Raw genomic sequence first — 15,637 nt, 5'->3', positions numbered from 1 at the left:
CAAATGTCATCCTTTATTTCCACCACTATTTCTTATTTCTGTTTAATACAACAAATACCTACCAGTCTCCCTACTGTTCCCTTACCATTTTTCTTCCACAGAGCTGTGCCAGTGTTTACGTATTAAGTTCTAAATAATTACCCAGAACTGCAGTGAATTAAATAAAAGGATGGAGAAGCATGATGTGTCTTTATCTTTTTATCAAAGTTAGCACAAGAAGAATTTCCTTCAAGAATTTCTTTCAGAATCTTCAAGAAGCATTATTTTATTTTATTATTTATTTCAGACCCTACAGATGCACAAATTTTTAGTTAGGTGGCAAAAATGCAAATGCAAATGGTAGTCATGGAACATGGCTATTTCTCTGGAGATCAGGTGAGGGGAATAAGTTCAGACTAAATATATCTTCACATGGCCTCACTCATGGCTTAAGCCTGAGAATCTTCCTTTATAAACAACTGACTAGCTGAAAGTAGGGGAGTAGATGGTAAATTATGTATCTTTGAGACGGTACTAAATTGATAGTGGAAGAAATAGAAACAAGAACCCAAATTCAGATCTATTTGATAACAGCTTTCAAAAATTTCATAATGATAATGTAAATAAAAGAGGTGAATTGGAACATGTAAATTTGTAATCTTTTTTTTTTCTTTTGTAGTACCCCCATTATAGACACATAATTCAGTAGTCATGTATCATTTTAGATGCATGAAATATTTTACTTGGGATTGTGCCCTCTGTCCTATGGCCGTTGTGTGCATACCTGATGAGCCAGTAATATCCATCGCCTTCAGATTTCTGCACTTAATGACTGTCAACGTCATACGCCCGGCCGTCGGCAAGTAACAAAGGGAAAACATGATTTCACCCAGGTCTATACTTTCCTAGAAAGGCAATCGGAATGTTAGCAATTTCAAACATTGAAGGGTGAAAACCAAAAATAATGAAAGACGTTGAATACAAAATCACTTTAGTAGAATACTGGAATGTCATTTGAAATTGTTTTATTGAGGATAATACAGATAACATTGCAAGAAAGCTATTCTGAATGCAGTAAGCAAAAAGAGTGTATCCCAGCTGCTTATTTGCTATCTCCACTTGTATTTACAACAAGAATCTCAAACTTAACATAGTCCAAATCAGACTACTGATTCCACCCATGCCCCATCATCTTCCAAAACTGATTCTTCTGTCAGTGTTTCCGTAATCAACAAACGGCATCACAATTCACCCAAAGGCTGAAGCCAAAAACCCAGTGGTGACTATTGTTCTTTTATCCTCACCCTATGAGCAACCCATGGGCAAGTCCTGTCTACACTGTCTACAAAATATATCCCAAATCAGTGACTTTCTTTTCAGCTCTACTACTGCCATTCAAGCCACCATCACCGCTTGTCAGGCTTACTTCATTAGCCTCTAAAACAAAACTCTCATTCCAGAAGTTAATCTTCACACAGCAAAGTGATCACTTATGAAATGCAAATCTCTTGCTTAAAACTGTTTAAGGGATCACAACTGTAGTGGAATAAAATCCAAACTCCTTACCCTGGCATATAAGTGGAATAACTTCAAGTCCTGGTGTGCTTGGGACATTCCTGGTTCATACCTATTATTATGGTGTAATTATTAAGAACATCCCCGTCCACATTTGTTTTTTGAGACAGAGTCTTGCTCTGTTGCCCAGGCTGGAGTGCAGTGGTATGACATCGGCTCAGTGCAGCCTCCACCTCTGTTCAAGCGATTCTCCTGTCTCAGCCACCTGAATAGCTGGGATTACAGGCATGCAACACCACAACTGGCTAATTTTTGTATTTTTAGTTTCGACTGTTGGCCAGTCTGCTCTCAAACTGTTGACCTCAAGTGATGTGCCCACCTCAGCCTTCCAATCTGTCCACATTTAAATGTGTCTTTGTTTGGCTAATACATTAGAACATCACACACACAAGGTTTATGTCATCTGGGCCCTACCTTTCTCTCTAACATTTTCTCATTCCTTTCCCCTCCGAGGTCGGATGCAGACACAAATGTCTTTCTGTGTGTGTGTGCATGTGTATGCGTTACTCAAACAAATGAAGTTTATTCCTGCCTGGGGCCTCTGTGTGTTTTTTTTCCCTTTGACTAGTACTTCTTTCTCTTAAATCTTTATATGGCTGACTTCTTACCACGCAGAACTCAACTCAAAGGGCATCTCTGCAGTGGGGTCTTCTGCCATCATTCATTCTGAGACTGCACATCCTTCATATCCTATACTCACCCCACTCCCAGACCCTTCACATATTTTTTGTAGTACTTATTGTCTGATATCATCTTTTAAATTCTTTTTTGTTTGTTTCCCTGACTCCCAGATATAACACCCAGGAGAGCAGGGTTTTTGGCTGTCTTACTTTCTACAATGTACTGAAGTGCATGGTGCATAGCTGATACATATCAGTACATATTTTTTGAAGAACTGAATACATTATTTAATTAATCTGGATAAAACTTGACCTGTTTTTTTTTTCATTTTTATAAAGCAGAACTGTCCACAGTACCCTGATATCGATTTATATGTGGTCTTTGACTGCAGAGGTGGTGGACAAATGAAAATGAATGTGGATAATGGACAATTTAGGATGCTCCTTAAAGAGTTGTTTACAGGATTCAGTGAAATCATGCCTGGTAAGAAATTTGTGGCAGGTTTTACTTCTGGGGGAAATAACTCACTGATTATGCACTCAGGTCCACAGAGCTGGGGTCTTAAACATTTTTCATGATACACTATTAACATCTATTGGGCTCACTCCTATAGCTCAGGTTCTGATTGACATGATTCTCATTTCTTTATTCATGGTCTAGAAGTTGTACAGACCAGTAATTCAGAGAAAAAGCTAATTAAATTTGTGTTCGACCCCCAGTTTTCTACTTTCTAAAAGTGAGATCCTGGGAAATTCAATTAAGTTTTTAATCTCCAAAATTTCATTTTCAAATTGAGAATAAGGCTCACTTCACAAGGGTTGTAAGCATTAAAGGAGATAATGTAAATAAAGCGTAAGGCACTTTATACAGTGTTTGGCATGTGATAAGGAATGATGTTTTGTTTACTACTGTAATGCTAGCACACACAGCAGTGTCTTAGATATATTAGGCATTCAGTAAGTACTGGATAAATGAAAAGCTTAATAATGGAAGTGATTAGTATTGCAAGAATATCAGTAAACAAAAACTATTTTGAAAGAAAGGTATATCCAACTGGGTGTCCTTTGGGCTAGTGGATTGCTGTAGACCAAAAATTGTGAGCAAGATCCCATAGAAGAGGGGTGAGGAAAAACAGAAAGAGCACAGCCTCCTGCTGAAGAAGGAACATCCTTCTCTTCCTTCTAACATGTTTTTTTTTTTTTTTTTTTTGAGAAAGGGACTCTTACTCTGTCACCCAGGCTGGAGGGCAGTAGTGCAACCACGGCTCATGGCAGGCTCAACCTCTGGGGCTCAGGCGATCCTCCCACCACAGCCTAGCTGGGATTATAGGCATGTACCACCAAGCCTGGCTAATTTTGGTATTTTTGTAGAGACAAGGTTTCACCATGTTGGCCAGGCTGGTCTTGAACTCCTGGGCTTAAGCATCTACCTGCCTTGGCCTCCCAAAGTGCTGGGGTTACAGGCAGGCCCAATCTCACACACGCAGTGTGGAGATGGGGAAATTAATAGCAGTAAGTCTAGTGAAGACAGCAAGAAAAAATAGCTACAAAGACACAAAACTGCTAAAAAAAGAAGCAAATATTCTAAAAAGAATAGCAAATTGGAATCATTTTGTGTTAGGGGTATTAAACAATAATAATGCCTCAGTAACTTAAACTCAATATTTTATTACAGACTTGAACAGTAATTAATATTTAAAGTAATGACCTGAGTCATCAAGATAAGGAAATATATCCTATATGTTCTGTTCAAGAAAATAGAGACACGTACACTATTTTTCAGGATTATTTTTATCGAAAATGCTTAAAATGTTTAAAGTGGTATTATGATTTCAGCTTAAAATGAGTAAGGCTTTGAGCTTCTGAAAATTGTGGGTAGTCTCATTTTTCTACAATTTTATATAAACATGAGTTTCCCATATCAACCTCTGAAAAATTCTTGTATTTCGGGGCAAATAACAATTTGAAAGCCTGTTACAAAGTCTAGGATGCAGTGTTCCCTAAAATGTATTTCCTGTAAGAAGATTTTTGTTCCATTCTCATACACACTAATTTATTTGGCTGAACAATCACAATAATAATCTTCAGAGTTCCTACTTGGAAAAGGGGCATATGAAAAAAGGGCAACACTGAAGCTGGCTCAGAGGTTCTAAATTTGATTTCTTCATGCTGGCTCCACCAGAATGGAGCTGGGTAGATAAAGACCATTTTTTGATGATCAGCTATAGTCAGCCTCAAGACTGAGTCACAGTTATGAAGTTTGTTCCGCGTAGTCTCTTTCCAAAATAAAAATAAAAGTCACCGGAAAGATAAATTGACATGCAAATATTTGCACTGCACATCCTATTACAGGACTAATAGTAAAATCAAGCTGTAGCAATGGAGTATAAGAGATGGAGAGAAGGCAGATTAAAGGCTCCATAACTACAAGGTCTATGAACCAAGAGAAGTATTCCTGGAGGGAAATAATCATTAGGTTGGGCTTAAAGAATTAACCAGATGGGATTTCACAGGGGGACGTGGAATAATGCTGTATGTGAGTACTATGATTATTCTCAGAAATAAAAATGGTCAGTGTGCATTGAGAAATAGGGAGTTTGGAAACATGTTAGAGGACAGTTAGGCTGGATGTAGTTGTTTGATGTCTTCTATGGGCAAGGTGTTGGCGACATGAAAGGGTGGGAGCTTGGCAGAGTGGAAAGGGTGTAGGTTCCTGGGTCAAAAAAACTGGAGTTAAAAATACCAAATCTTCCGCGTTCTATTCCCAAGCACAGGGCAAAAATAATTGACCTCTCTGAGCTTGAGTTTAATTGCAAATAAAATGGAGACTATAATAAGTAACTCGAAAGGTAGATATCAAACATGTAAAGTGCCTGGTGCAAACAGGTACTCAAAAACAATAATGATGTTAATGAAAATAATATTTGAAAAAAAAATTTCTTTATCTTGAGTAGGCTAGATTAGGATGAAAAAAGACATAAGAGAGAGAGTTCATTGAAGTAAAGTTGGTGTGGGAAGATGTTGGCTGAGGAAAAGTTTGAATTCAGTGATATATTAGGAAGTAAGAATCATTAACACGTATTGAAAAAAACTAAACAAACAATTGGTTGCTGTGGTGATAGCAGTCATCACATCAACTTAGCACCTTAAATGCAGCCTGTCTCCCACATTTCCTTGGTGGTAAGAAAACAGATGGTTTTATTCCCACTGTTAAAAGTGAGATGTAGAACTAGATCAAATGAGCTTCTTCATCAAGTTACTAGTCCTTCATCCACCTGCCCACACAATAAGCTACAACAAAATACAGACCCAGAGTGGGTCTATTGGATTCAAACTACTGTAAAATGTATTTCTCCCTGACCTACACTTCTCATTCACCTGAGAAAATCGTGGAATTTAACCTTGAACAATCTACTTAATCTCACTTGACCTCAGTTTCCTTGGCATGACATGAGGTGCTCAAAGAGGTGAGCTAATTTATTTTCCAGCTCTAAAACTGTGTAATTTTAAGCACCGGTAAAAAATGAGAACTAAATAACACATATAGTTTAGGCACGTTGGAGAATGTCTGTTCAAGCCCTTTCAGGCCTTGTTTGCTGTAGCCCTGGCGGAGCCTCCTTGAAAAGACCACAGTCACTGATGTGAATAGATAAATTTAAAGGTCAAGAACAAGTGGCCCTAAAAAGTGGCTACCATTTAAACTTCCAGATGATATGCTAGAGGAGGAAGGATGCAATCCTCAAGGCTGGCAGTATCAGGCTTGATCGAGTTGAGGATTCATGAGGAAAGGCCATACAGGATAATAAATGTGCAATGCCATTTCTATTATCTTCTGGCTCTGCTAAAATTCTCAAGAGTATTATCTGATGTGTGGTGAACACTCAGGATACACAATATGAAGTCCAAACTATTTGACATGACACATGTGGCCCCTACTAATCTGGTCTCTACCTTCTTTTTTCTGCCTTCATCTCACAAATTTTTTGTTATGCTCCCACAACCCAAAAACTCTGCCCTCCATATATATAAAATAAGTAATTTGCAAGGTAGATATCCAACATGTAAAGTGCCTGGTGTAAACATATATATATGCATATGTATACACACACACACACACACACACATAATGATGTCTGGTCAATCTCTAAACTTTCATTCATTCATTAGCACGGTCATGTTTACTGAGTGCATAAAAAATGCCAGGCACTCTTCCAGTCATTGAAGAAACACTGATGACTAAGACACAATTTTTCTCCTCCTAGGGCTTATATGTGATTTTGGACAAGTTACTTAACCTTGAAGAACACCACACAATTAATTAGGGGACAAGCTTTAATGATAACACAGGTCTGCATAATTTTAAATTACGTTTTTTTTGTTTGTTTGTGTTTTTGAGACGGAGTCTCCCTCTGTTGCCCAGGCTGGAGTGCGGTGGCAAGATCTCAGCTCACTGCAACCTCTGCCTCCTGGGTTCAAGCAATTCTCCTGCCTCAGCCTCCTGAGTAGCTGGAATTATAGGCACGTGCCACCACGCCTAGCAAATTTTTGTAGTTTTAGTAGAGACGGGGTTTCGCCATGTTGGCCAGACTGGTCTTGAACTCCTGACTTCAGGTGATCTGCCCACCTTGGCCTCCCAGACTGCTAGGATTACAGGCATGAGCCAACGCCTGGCTGCTTATTTTTTTATTTTATTTTTTATCTTGTGTTGTAAATGTTTTCTAGAGAGACACTTGGATTTTAATTATGGGAAGAGCGATGAAAGATATTTGATTCTTTCCGTGACGATCTAGGAGGGCATTAGAGGTGGGTGACAATGTAAATGAAGAAAGATGAGTAAAGACAAAGGGAATTAGAAGCAGAGGGGTCAGCTTATAGGGAGGCTGTGAGGGGAGGCTTAGAGTGCTCAATGAAAGCACGGGCTCCGGCAAAGCCAGAGTATGATTTGAATGGCAACACAGTGGCCTTATTCTAAATGGCCTCTCCTCAGGAGCACATAATCAAATCACCTCTGACTGTCTCTGCAGTCAGGATGAGATCCATTTTTACGGCTAATAACAATTACGTGGAGGGATTGCAGTTATATTTAAAAGGGATAAATACAAGGACAATATATGTCAGAGTGCAGTTTGCAGCCTGACACACAGTAGGTGCCAGAAAACATACTACTTTTCTTTTTTGCTCAAAACCATGTTTCTGAGGTCAGTGATTATCATAAGGTGAACGTGCATACAAAAGCTTACTAAATGAGTAAATAAATAATAAGGTATCGGGCCAGGTCATGACTTCTGTTAGCTGCAGGAGAGGCATCTACTCTTTGAAGGAGTGAAAGCTACCAGCAACCAGAAAACAAGTGACAAAGACACTTTTTACGGGTGTTGTGGTTTGTGTGAACGAAATTTCCTGAAATTGTGCAAGTGCTTGCCCACATAGGATGACCTTGAGAATACAATAAACCAGTCATAACAGTTTTGAGCCATTTAAAGATACATGCAAGGTTTGGGGAGCTACAGTTAGAAGATACTTATCTATTAGTTTTATTGGACCTTATTTCTCTATAGATCTCTCTAGTCTTGTGTGATATGGGATTATGTTTGCTGTAATTCTATAGCACAATAAAATTTCAGAATCAAATGTATTCCTAAGGTCTGCAAATTGCTCTTTTTCCTTACATATCTGGTAATTTTCCCCAAACAGCCAGCACATGCAGTCTAGTGACTCTAGATGGCAAATGGGAGGGAGGAAGAAGCAATTTGATGGAGTACAATTAGGAAATGTAATTAACATGGTAACCCTTCTCCAGTTTCTAGCCCACTTTCCCCTCTTCTTTCAAAGAACCACAACTTCTGCACAACATGCCCTCCCATTTCCTCTTCCTCCCCATGATTCTGATTCAATCAGGTTTCACTGTGTTCCACAGAGGTCAGGGAAGAAACAGGAAAAGGAGGCTTCTATCACAAAACCTAGTGAGATTCCTGGATTTTTACATCATATTTTCATTATTCACTCTTTTCTGCCTTCTCTACTTGAAGATAAAATGGTCACCAGGTGCCTTTCAGCAGGACTTCCTTGTATTTCTGCACAAAAGAAGGAATGAATTTTACACTAAGCACATAATCTTAAGCATTGTGCTCGGCCATGGCACTAAATCCAGGTGAAGCATAGCTGAGGTCAGGGCAGGAACGGGCCAGAGAACATGGCTGCGTTAGAGGCAGGATAATTACAAAACCCCTCTGGGCATTAAGCGATCAACAGCAACCACCCAGAGCTAGTATTGCCAGGACGCTGTTTAAGAGTGCCCATGTTTCTGCTCAATGGGAGATCCATTTTCAGTTCCCTTCCAAATGCGAAATAACTACTAGTTTGGTGCAAAAATAATTGTGGTTTTTGCCATTAAAAAAAAAAATTGCAAAAACCACAATTACTTTTGCACCAACCTCATAGATGCCAGAGTGGTTTAGCTCTTGTCCTATCCAGCACAACCATGGACTTTAGCTATCAGGAGCCACAAAGTGACAGAGCTGAGGCCTTAAAACAATCCTTCCTCGATTTAACTAATCAAGTCTCAAAATTAGCTGTGTAATGAAGACAGTGAAGTAAGAGGGAACAGCCCAACATAGATACTGAGATGAGCAACTTGAGACACAAAAAGAGGATACAAATTTCATAACAACTCTTCCCTTCATCATACTGGTTAAGAGATAATCATAAGCTTCTGGGTGCAAAAAACCAGAGACTTATTCTCAAACTTCCATCATCATTTACAGATAGGGGCATGAAAACCTGTGCAATAAACTATATACAACTCTCCTTAGAGTGTTTGATGCTTTTAAATATCTTTACAAAATTCTTAATTAAAGGAGTCCCTGTAAGAATTGCTGTATATAGACACCTAGACTGGATGAACTTGGCTTCACTATTTTAGAGTCTATCTTAAATTGATTGACATTGTTCCACTTGTTGCTCTCAAAGTTTCTTCTCCACGTAATAGCCACACATATTACTGACTCTAAAGACGTCTATGGCTCAGTTCTCAACAAAAGCCATCAATAGCCTCAGATGTCACTCAGAATAAAACCCGAAGCTCTTTCCATGGCCTGAAGACTCTGGATGACCCGACTCTCGGCTATCTCTCTGATTTCATCTCCCATCACTCTCATCAGAGAGTTCTTATCTGAGCACTCTATCTAGGGTGGCCCCAACCCCACTACCACTGCCTACTTCCTGCCCTGCCTCATGTTTCATAGAGTACGTGCCTTCATTCATGTGCATATTGTATATTTCCTTCATTATTATCTGTCTTCTTTTCTAGAATGTTGGCCTTATAGAAAAGGAACACTTTATGTCCTAAGATGCTGGGAAGAGTGTCTGGTAAACAGGAGAACTAAACAAAAGTTTGCTGGGTTGATGGGTGTAAGATCCTTGCTCCTCTCTATATAAGCAGATTGTACGTTACAACATTAGCAGTCTACTGTTATGATAACAGTGTGTTTGGGCACAATTTTCTGTGTCCAGTTATCTACACTCTTCTGTAGACTGGTATTTGATAGATGCCAGCTTCCTTTTACTTACCATAGGATGTGAGATGATAGATATTGAAAAATCTAAAAGCACTGTAAAAGCATGAATAAAATGGGCATCCAGTCAGTAAGGTCTCTGGTTTACTGAATTAAATGTGCAGGACTTAATGCAATATATGTCATGGCATAGTCTTGTATAATATTGTCACATTTTGTTCTATTTTTAAGATTTAGGAAAAGAGTTAAGGCATCAGCATCTCTCATTCATTTTTTCAAAATATGAGGGTAATACATTTAAGAAATCTAAATATTAGGGCAAGAACTTTAGGACGTAGAAGTAGCTGGGATATTAGCAGTCGAATGGATGACAAGGTGTTTTCTCTATGTGCAACGTGATAGCATGTCGGGGATAACTGACAATTAGAAACTTTAAATTTACAAACATTTTACATTTATTATCTAATTTTACTGTCAAAATATTCCTGTTGGGTTGATATTATTATAAATCTCTTTTTGTGGATGAAGAAACAATTTCAGAAATGTTAAGCAACTTATTATAAGTGATACAGCTAAAGGTAACCATCCTGGGATTCTAATGAAAGTATACTCATTAGCATTTTAATTCCTGTACTTTCCTGCTTCACTCTGTGGCTTTATCTAATAGAAATAGTGCTTACACGGGCGCAGTGGCTCACGCCTGTAATCCCAGCACTTTGGGAGGCCGAGGCGGGCGGATCACGAGGTCAGGAGATCGAGACCATCCTGGCTAACATGGTGAAACCCCGTCTCTACTAAAAATACAAAAAAATTAGCCGGGCGTGGTGGTGGGTGCCTGTAGTCCCAGGTACTCGGGAGGCTGAGGCAGGAGAACGGGGTGAAGCCAGGAGGCGGAGCTTGCAGTGAGCTGAGATCCCGCCACTGCACTGCAGCCTGGGCGACAGAGTGAAACTCCGTTTCAAAACAAGCAAACCAACAAAACAAAACAAAACAAAACAAGAAACAGTGCCTACAATTTTAGTGGCCAGAAAAACAAAATTGTTTTTGTGGTCTTAGATTTCAAAGCCAGCAGATAAAGTACTATATTTCTTTGAAAAAATTTTTTAGAAATTAGAAAATCAGATACTAGATTTATAGCAAGCTGCTTAACGCAGCCTGTTATAGAGGAGGAGAAGAATTATTCTGAACATTTACATTTAAAAAGCATCTGCATATTCTTGTCACTCTATTTGGGTGTGTTAATAACTAATAATAGTTATACTGGTTAAATGCAAGGAAGAAATAGAACAACTTTAAACAGTGTCTTTGGAACCACATACAAGAGGCCCAGCTATGTTGCTGGAGCATTATGGAGCTAAATAGCTTCTCTTTATTTCCTGCAACCTTCAAGCATTAAAATATACCAGGACACAGCTGATAGAATAATAACCCAAATATGGATTTTTTGTTAATTCCATCTAAGAGAGAAAAACTGCCTGGACATTTTCTGAAATAACATTGAATCCAACTGATTTTTAAAACAAGGAAAAGAGAAGCATTGCTTAGTTCTCTATGCATATCAGTCACAGTTTTACAAGACAGATTTGACAGGATTATAAGTTTTAAAGGCCTTATGCATATGTTTTTGCCACAAGTGTTATGTTACAAATTTCTGTAATTCAAACTATATTAGCTTTGGCAATTCCAATTCTGTAAGCCAATAGTTGGACTTCCATGTTTCACAAGAAAATTCATTTTTTTCCTTTCTCTTTAGTGTATTTCAAGTATGGTAAAACTCTAATATCATGCAGGGCGAACAACTGAACTAGGAATGAAAGATTTAAAACCTAGTTCTGGCTCTTCTACTAATCAGCTTTGTGAATTTTAATTATTTTCTTAACATTATTGGGCTTCAGTTTTCTAAACTATAAAAAGAAAGGATTAAACTTGGACTGTCTACCAATTCTAAAATAATGATTATGTGATCTAGATATGAGACTCTCAAAATCCTGCCCAGAATATACCCATGAACTTTTAAGGTGGTGTGAAAAGACTTCTGACCTATTACAAATCTTACATATTTTACCCTGAGAACAAGATCTCAGGTCATGATTTAAGATATTGATTTTATTTATATACAATTATGTAACTTGGGTATTTGATTGTTCAACCCGAAAGCAACAAATTGGAGCAGTAAGGAATGCAGGAAGCATGCAGACTTATAATAGAGATGAGATATTTTAAATATAAGAGAGCATTGGACAGAAATGAAAATCTGCTTTTTAAGTTTATATAATTAATGCTCACAAAGATCACTACTGTTAATAAAAGAATAATTTACATTCAGAATATTCTAATTAAAAAGCAGAAGCATCTGTGGCATTTTATAAGTATTTATATTTTAAATTTCTAAGGTAAGAAACTGGGAACATAAAAATATGTTTTGGAACCTATAAAATTAACAGAGCTATTTTTTCCAGGCTACTCTTAATAAATGAAATATAATCTGTGTCTGAAATCTTAATTCTAAGAGGCAGAAATTCTTACTTTTTCAATTGCAATGAAATGTGGAGTTCCACTTTTTTTTTTTTTTTTTTTTTTTTTTGAGATGGAGTCTCGCTCTGTTGCCAGGCTGGAGTGCAGTGGCGCGATCTTGGCTCACTGCAACCTCTGCCTCCCGGGTTCAAGCAATTCTCCTGCCTCAGCCTCCCAAATAGCTGGGACTAGTAAAGACGAGGTTTCGCCATGTTGGCCAGGATGGTCTTAATCTCTTGACCTCGTGATCTGCCTGCCTTGGCCTCCCAAAGTGCTGGGATTACAGGCATGAGCCACCGTGCTGGGCCCAGAATTCCACATTAAGGAGATCTTTTGAAGTTCTTTATGTAATAAAGAGTAGAGTGTTTTAGCAATGATCACGGCTCTTTCTAACTTTCTGTGGTTGAAGCCATGTCTTATCATCAGCCTTTGAAGGACTAATTTGATTTCTCCTAAGGTAATGCGCACGTAGATACACAGTCAGATACACAGCATGGTCCAGAAAGGTTATAGGAAATTAACCTGTTTGTAATTAGGAAACATTTTCTTTCTTTAGAGAATCAGTGAGGGATCCAGCAGGAAACAGATGGCACATACGAATCAGAGTAATTCCAGAGGGCTTCGTGAAGGGCTATTCACAGAGATGTGAGCTGGGAGGAGGAAGCACAAGAGACAGCTACCCTGGAGTGGTAACAGCAGAGGCTGTCATGATCACTAAGACTTAAAGAGCAAGTGGGGACAGTTACCTGGATTCAGAAAGAAAGTGGTCAGAAGAAAAGCCTGCTTTGAGAAAAACTGCACCCTCAGATGAAGGGCATAGACAGCCTGGGGTTTTCGTGCAGGGGAAGAGAGCAATGGATAGAAATATATTTCCCAAGGTCATTCTTCCACCCTAATATTTCTTGCCAGTTACATTACAACTATTGGCTTACAATAGGAGAGAGGCAGAAATGAGTAGGGAAAGTTAGAACTAACTGCCAGTTCATAAAGAATAGGTAGAGTCAGAAATTGGAAGGGATGGGAAGGATATGCAGTGGAATAGGGTGTTCAGGGGGGTGATACCCAGAGTGGAAGTGGAGAGAAATGAAGATGCCAAAATCCTCAATGAATGTGTGAAAAATAATTGGGATACTGTCTCCAGGTAGGAGATGAGGTCCAGGCCAGATGGCATTATGAGTATACACACCATACATTATAAAAAGAAGCAATAGTATCAGGCTGGGCGTGGTGGCTCACGCCTGTAATCCCAGCACTTTGGGAGGCCAAGGCGGGCGGATCATGAGGTCAGGAGATCGAGACCATCTTGGCTAACACAGTGAAACCCCATCTCTACTAAAAATACAAAAAATTAGCCGAGCGTGGTGGAGGGTGCCTGTAGTCCCAGCTACTCGGGAGGCTGAGGCAGGAGAATGGCGTGAACCCTGGGAGGCGGAGGTTGCAGTGAGCCGAGATCACGCCACTGCACTCCAGCCTGGGCGACAGACTGAGACTCGGTTTCAAAAAAAAAAAAAAAAAAAAGCTGTAGTATCTCTCACTGAATCACAGCACACAGTCACTAAAAAGCATTAAAGGAACTCTGAAAACTTTCCGACTTGAATAGAAAAATGTAACACTTAAAACTATGCCTTATGATATTACTACTATGATATAATTTTCAGCATCAAGGTCTTTATTCCTATTTAATATGATAGCTATCTAAACAATAACGAAAAACCTACCATAAAATATATCCTATGGCATATATGGAACGTTTACAAATATCTGACTGTGCTAATCACTTATGTTATTTAGTCCTAACAAACTATGGTTAGCCGCCTTCTCATAATTCCCATTTTATGGATACTATAATTAACACTTAGAGAGATTTAGTAACTTGGTCAAGCCATACACAGATAAGTGACACAGCAGGAATATAAAGCAATGTGGGTTTGTTACAGAGACCTTCAGTGCTTCATTAAGCACTTAGAGGCTACACTGCCTCTAACTACAGACACAGAGAAAGAGATAGTCTCAAGGATATAGTGGGGAAGCTAGATGGGAGTTTCAATCTTTACCAGTACAACCATGTAGGAATTTAAATGGGAAATTATGTACATGTGATGAATTTAGGCAAAACATCACCCTTTCGCTTTTCAAACAACCCCAAATATTATGACTAAAATACGGTTGGGAGCTATTCCTGAAGTGGCTGATTGATACTCATTTTTGAATGACACCTTTTCAATGAGTCTAAATATCATACTGTGCTTACCCGGCAATTCTAGATTTATCTAAAAAGTATGGCATCAATGCTGAATTACATTTAAAACTGGTGGTACAAATTTAAGTTTCAGATTTGCATTAACTTTGACTTTTTTGTCCTGTAAAACAGAAGCCTGTAATCAATGTTACAGGAAGCTGCTGTTTAAACTGCTAATAAAAAGCTAATATAATCATTGTTGTGGGCTATTTCATAGCTGCTTACCTACAGTCTTTCCCATGAAAGTAAAAGTAGTCAAAACACACTGATTAGACAACAAAACCTTGTTCTCTAAATGTGCATAGATGTGATCTAACATGAAAATAACAATAAATTATGATGATTTACTTAATATTATTCACGAGACAAAGCCCCTTTAAGTAGGCTGGCTGAGTTAGGCAGATATTAAGGCCAAGAAAAATCATACTTTGGGAACTGAACTCTCATGGTCTTATGATAGTATATGAAGGACTCTACTGTTTTTAAACTGAAGTTAAATTTAATTTTAAATTAACATAGATGCTTCCCATCAATTCTAGCAAGGTAAAAGACCTTACATGCAGGTTCATGGAATTTACTTTCACCATTTGAGTTAATCTATAATCAGTTACTGGTGGCCCATAAGCAGATGTGTAATCTGTGACACACCAAGGCCAGGTTTATTGCAGAGATGAAACAGAAAACTAGGAACGTTCATAGAGGAGCAGTTGTGGGTTCGTTGTCCCAACCTGCAGGTCGATAGCCACAGTACTGTCTGTTACACCCCAGGAGACCTGGTAAGACAGACAGCCCCTGACCAGAAAGGTTTGCTACCTACTGTGCCACTTTCCATCATACTCTTTTCCTTAAAATAAAACTGGAATTTTGCCACTCTTTAAAATGTTATTAGCTGACACATATTTCAGAGTGAATGAACTTTAGAAGATAATTCATTGATAGCTAAATGCGAAAAATATATAGTATTATTCTGATCCTATGACTGATCCAGGATGATTGGGGGTAGAATTAAAAAGACATCTCTAGATTAAAAAGAATTTTAAATATTAAAAAATTTTAGTAATGTGTAATATGTTATTTCAAACTGAAGCTCAGCAGGTACATCCAATACTCTGAATTGCTGATACAATGAATACAACAGTTCCTTTGTACCTGTCCTGTCAAGGTCTACTCTTTCAAACAATACCTGACAGATGCTT

General features: G+C 38.4%; 1 protein-coding gene across 2 annotated transcripts in view; it reads right to left on the bottom strand.

Annotated features, from left to right (window-relative positions):
• Window positions 1-15,637, bottom strand: part of SYT10 (synaptotagmin 10) — a 68,465-nt gene that overhangs the window by 13,924 nt on the left and 38,904 nt on the right. For both annotated transcript variants that reach the window (XM_055276969.2, XM_063639213.1), the window contains exon 4: window positions 764-884. In XM_055276969.2, coding sequence (XP_055132944.1) covers window positions 764-884 — 121 coding nt within the window. The remainder of the gene's footprint in view (window positions 1-763; window positions 885-15,637) is intronic.

Source organism: Symphalangus syndactylus, chromosome 5 (genome assembly GCF_028878055.3).
Source record: "Symphalangus syndactylus isolate Jambi chromosome 5, NHGRI_mSymSyn1-v2.1_pri, whole genome shotgun sequence".
In the NCBI taxonomy this organism is placed as follows: domain Eukaryota; kingdom Metazoa; phylum Chordata; class Mammalia; order Primates; family Hylobatidae; genus Symphalangus; species Symphalangus syndactylus.
The sequence above is the reverse complement of the archived record's forward strand: the minus strand, read 5'-3'. Positions and strand labels throughout refer to the sequence as shown.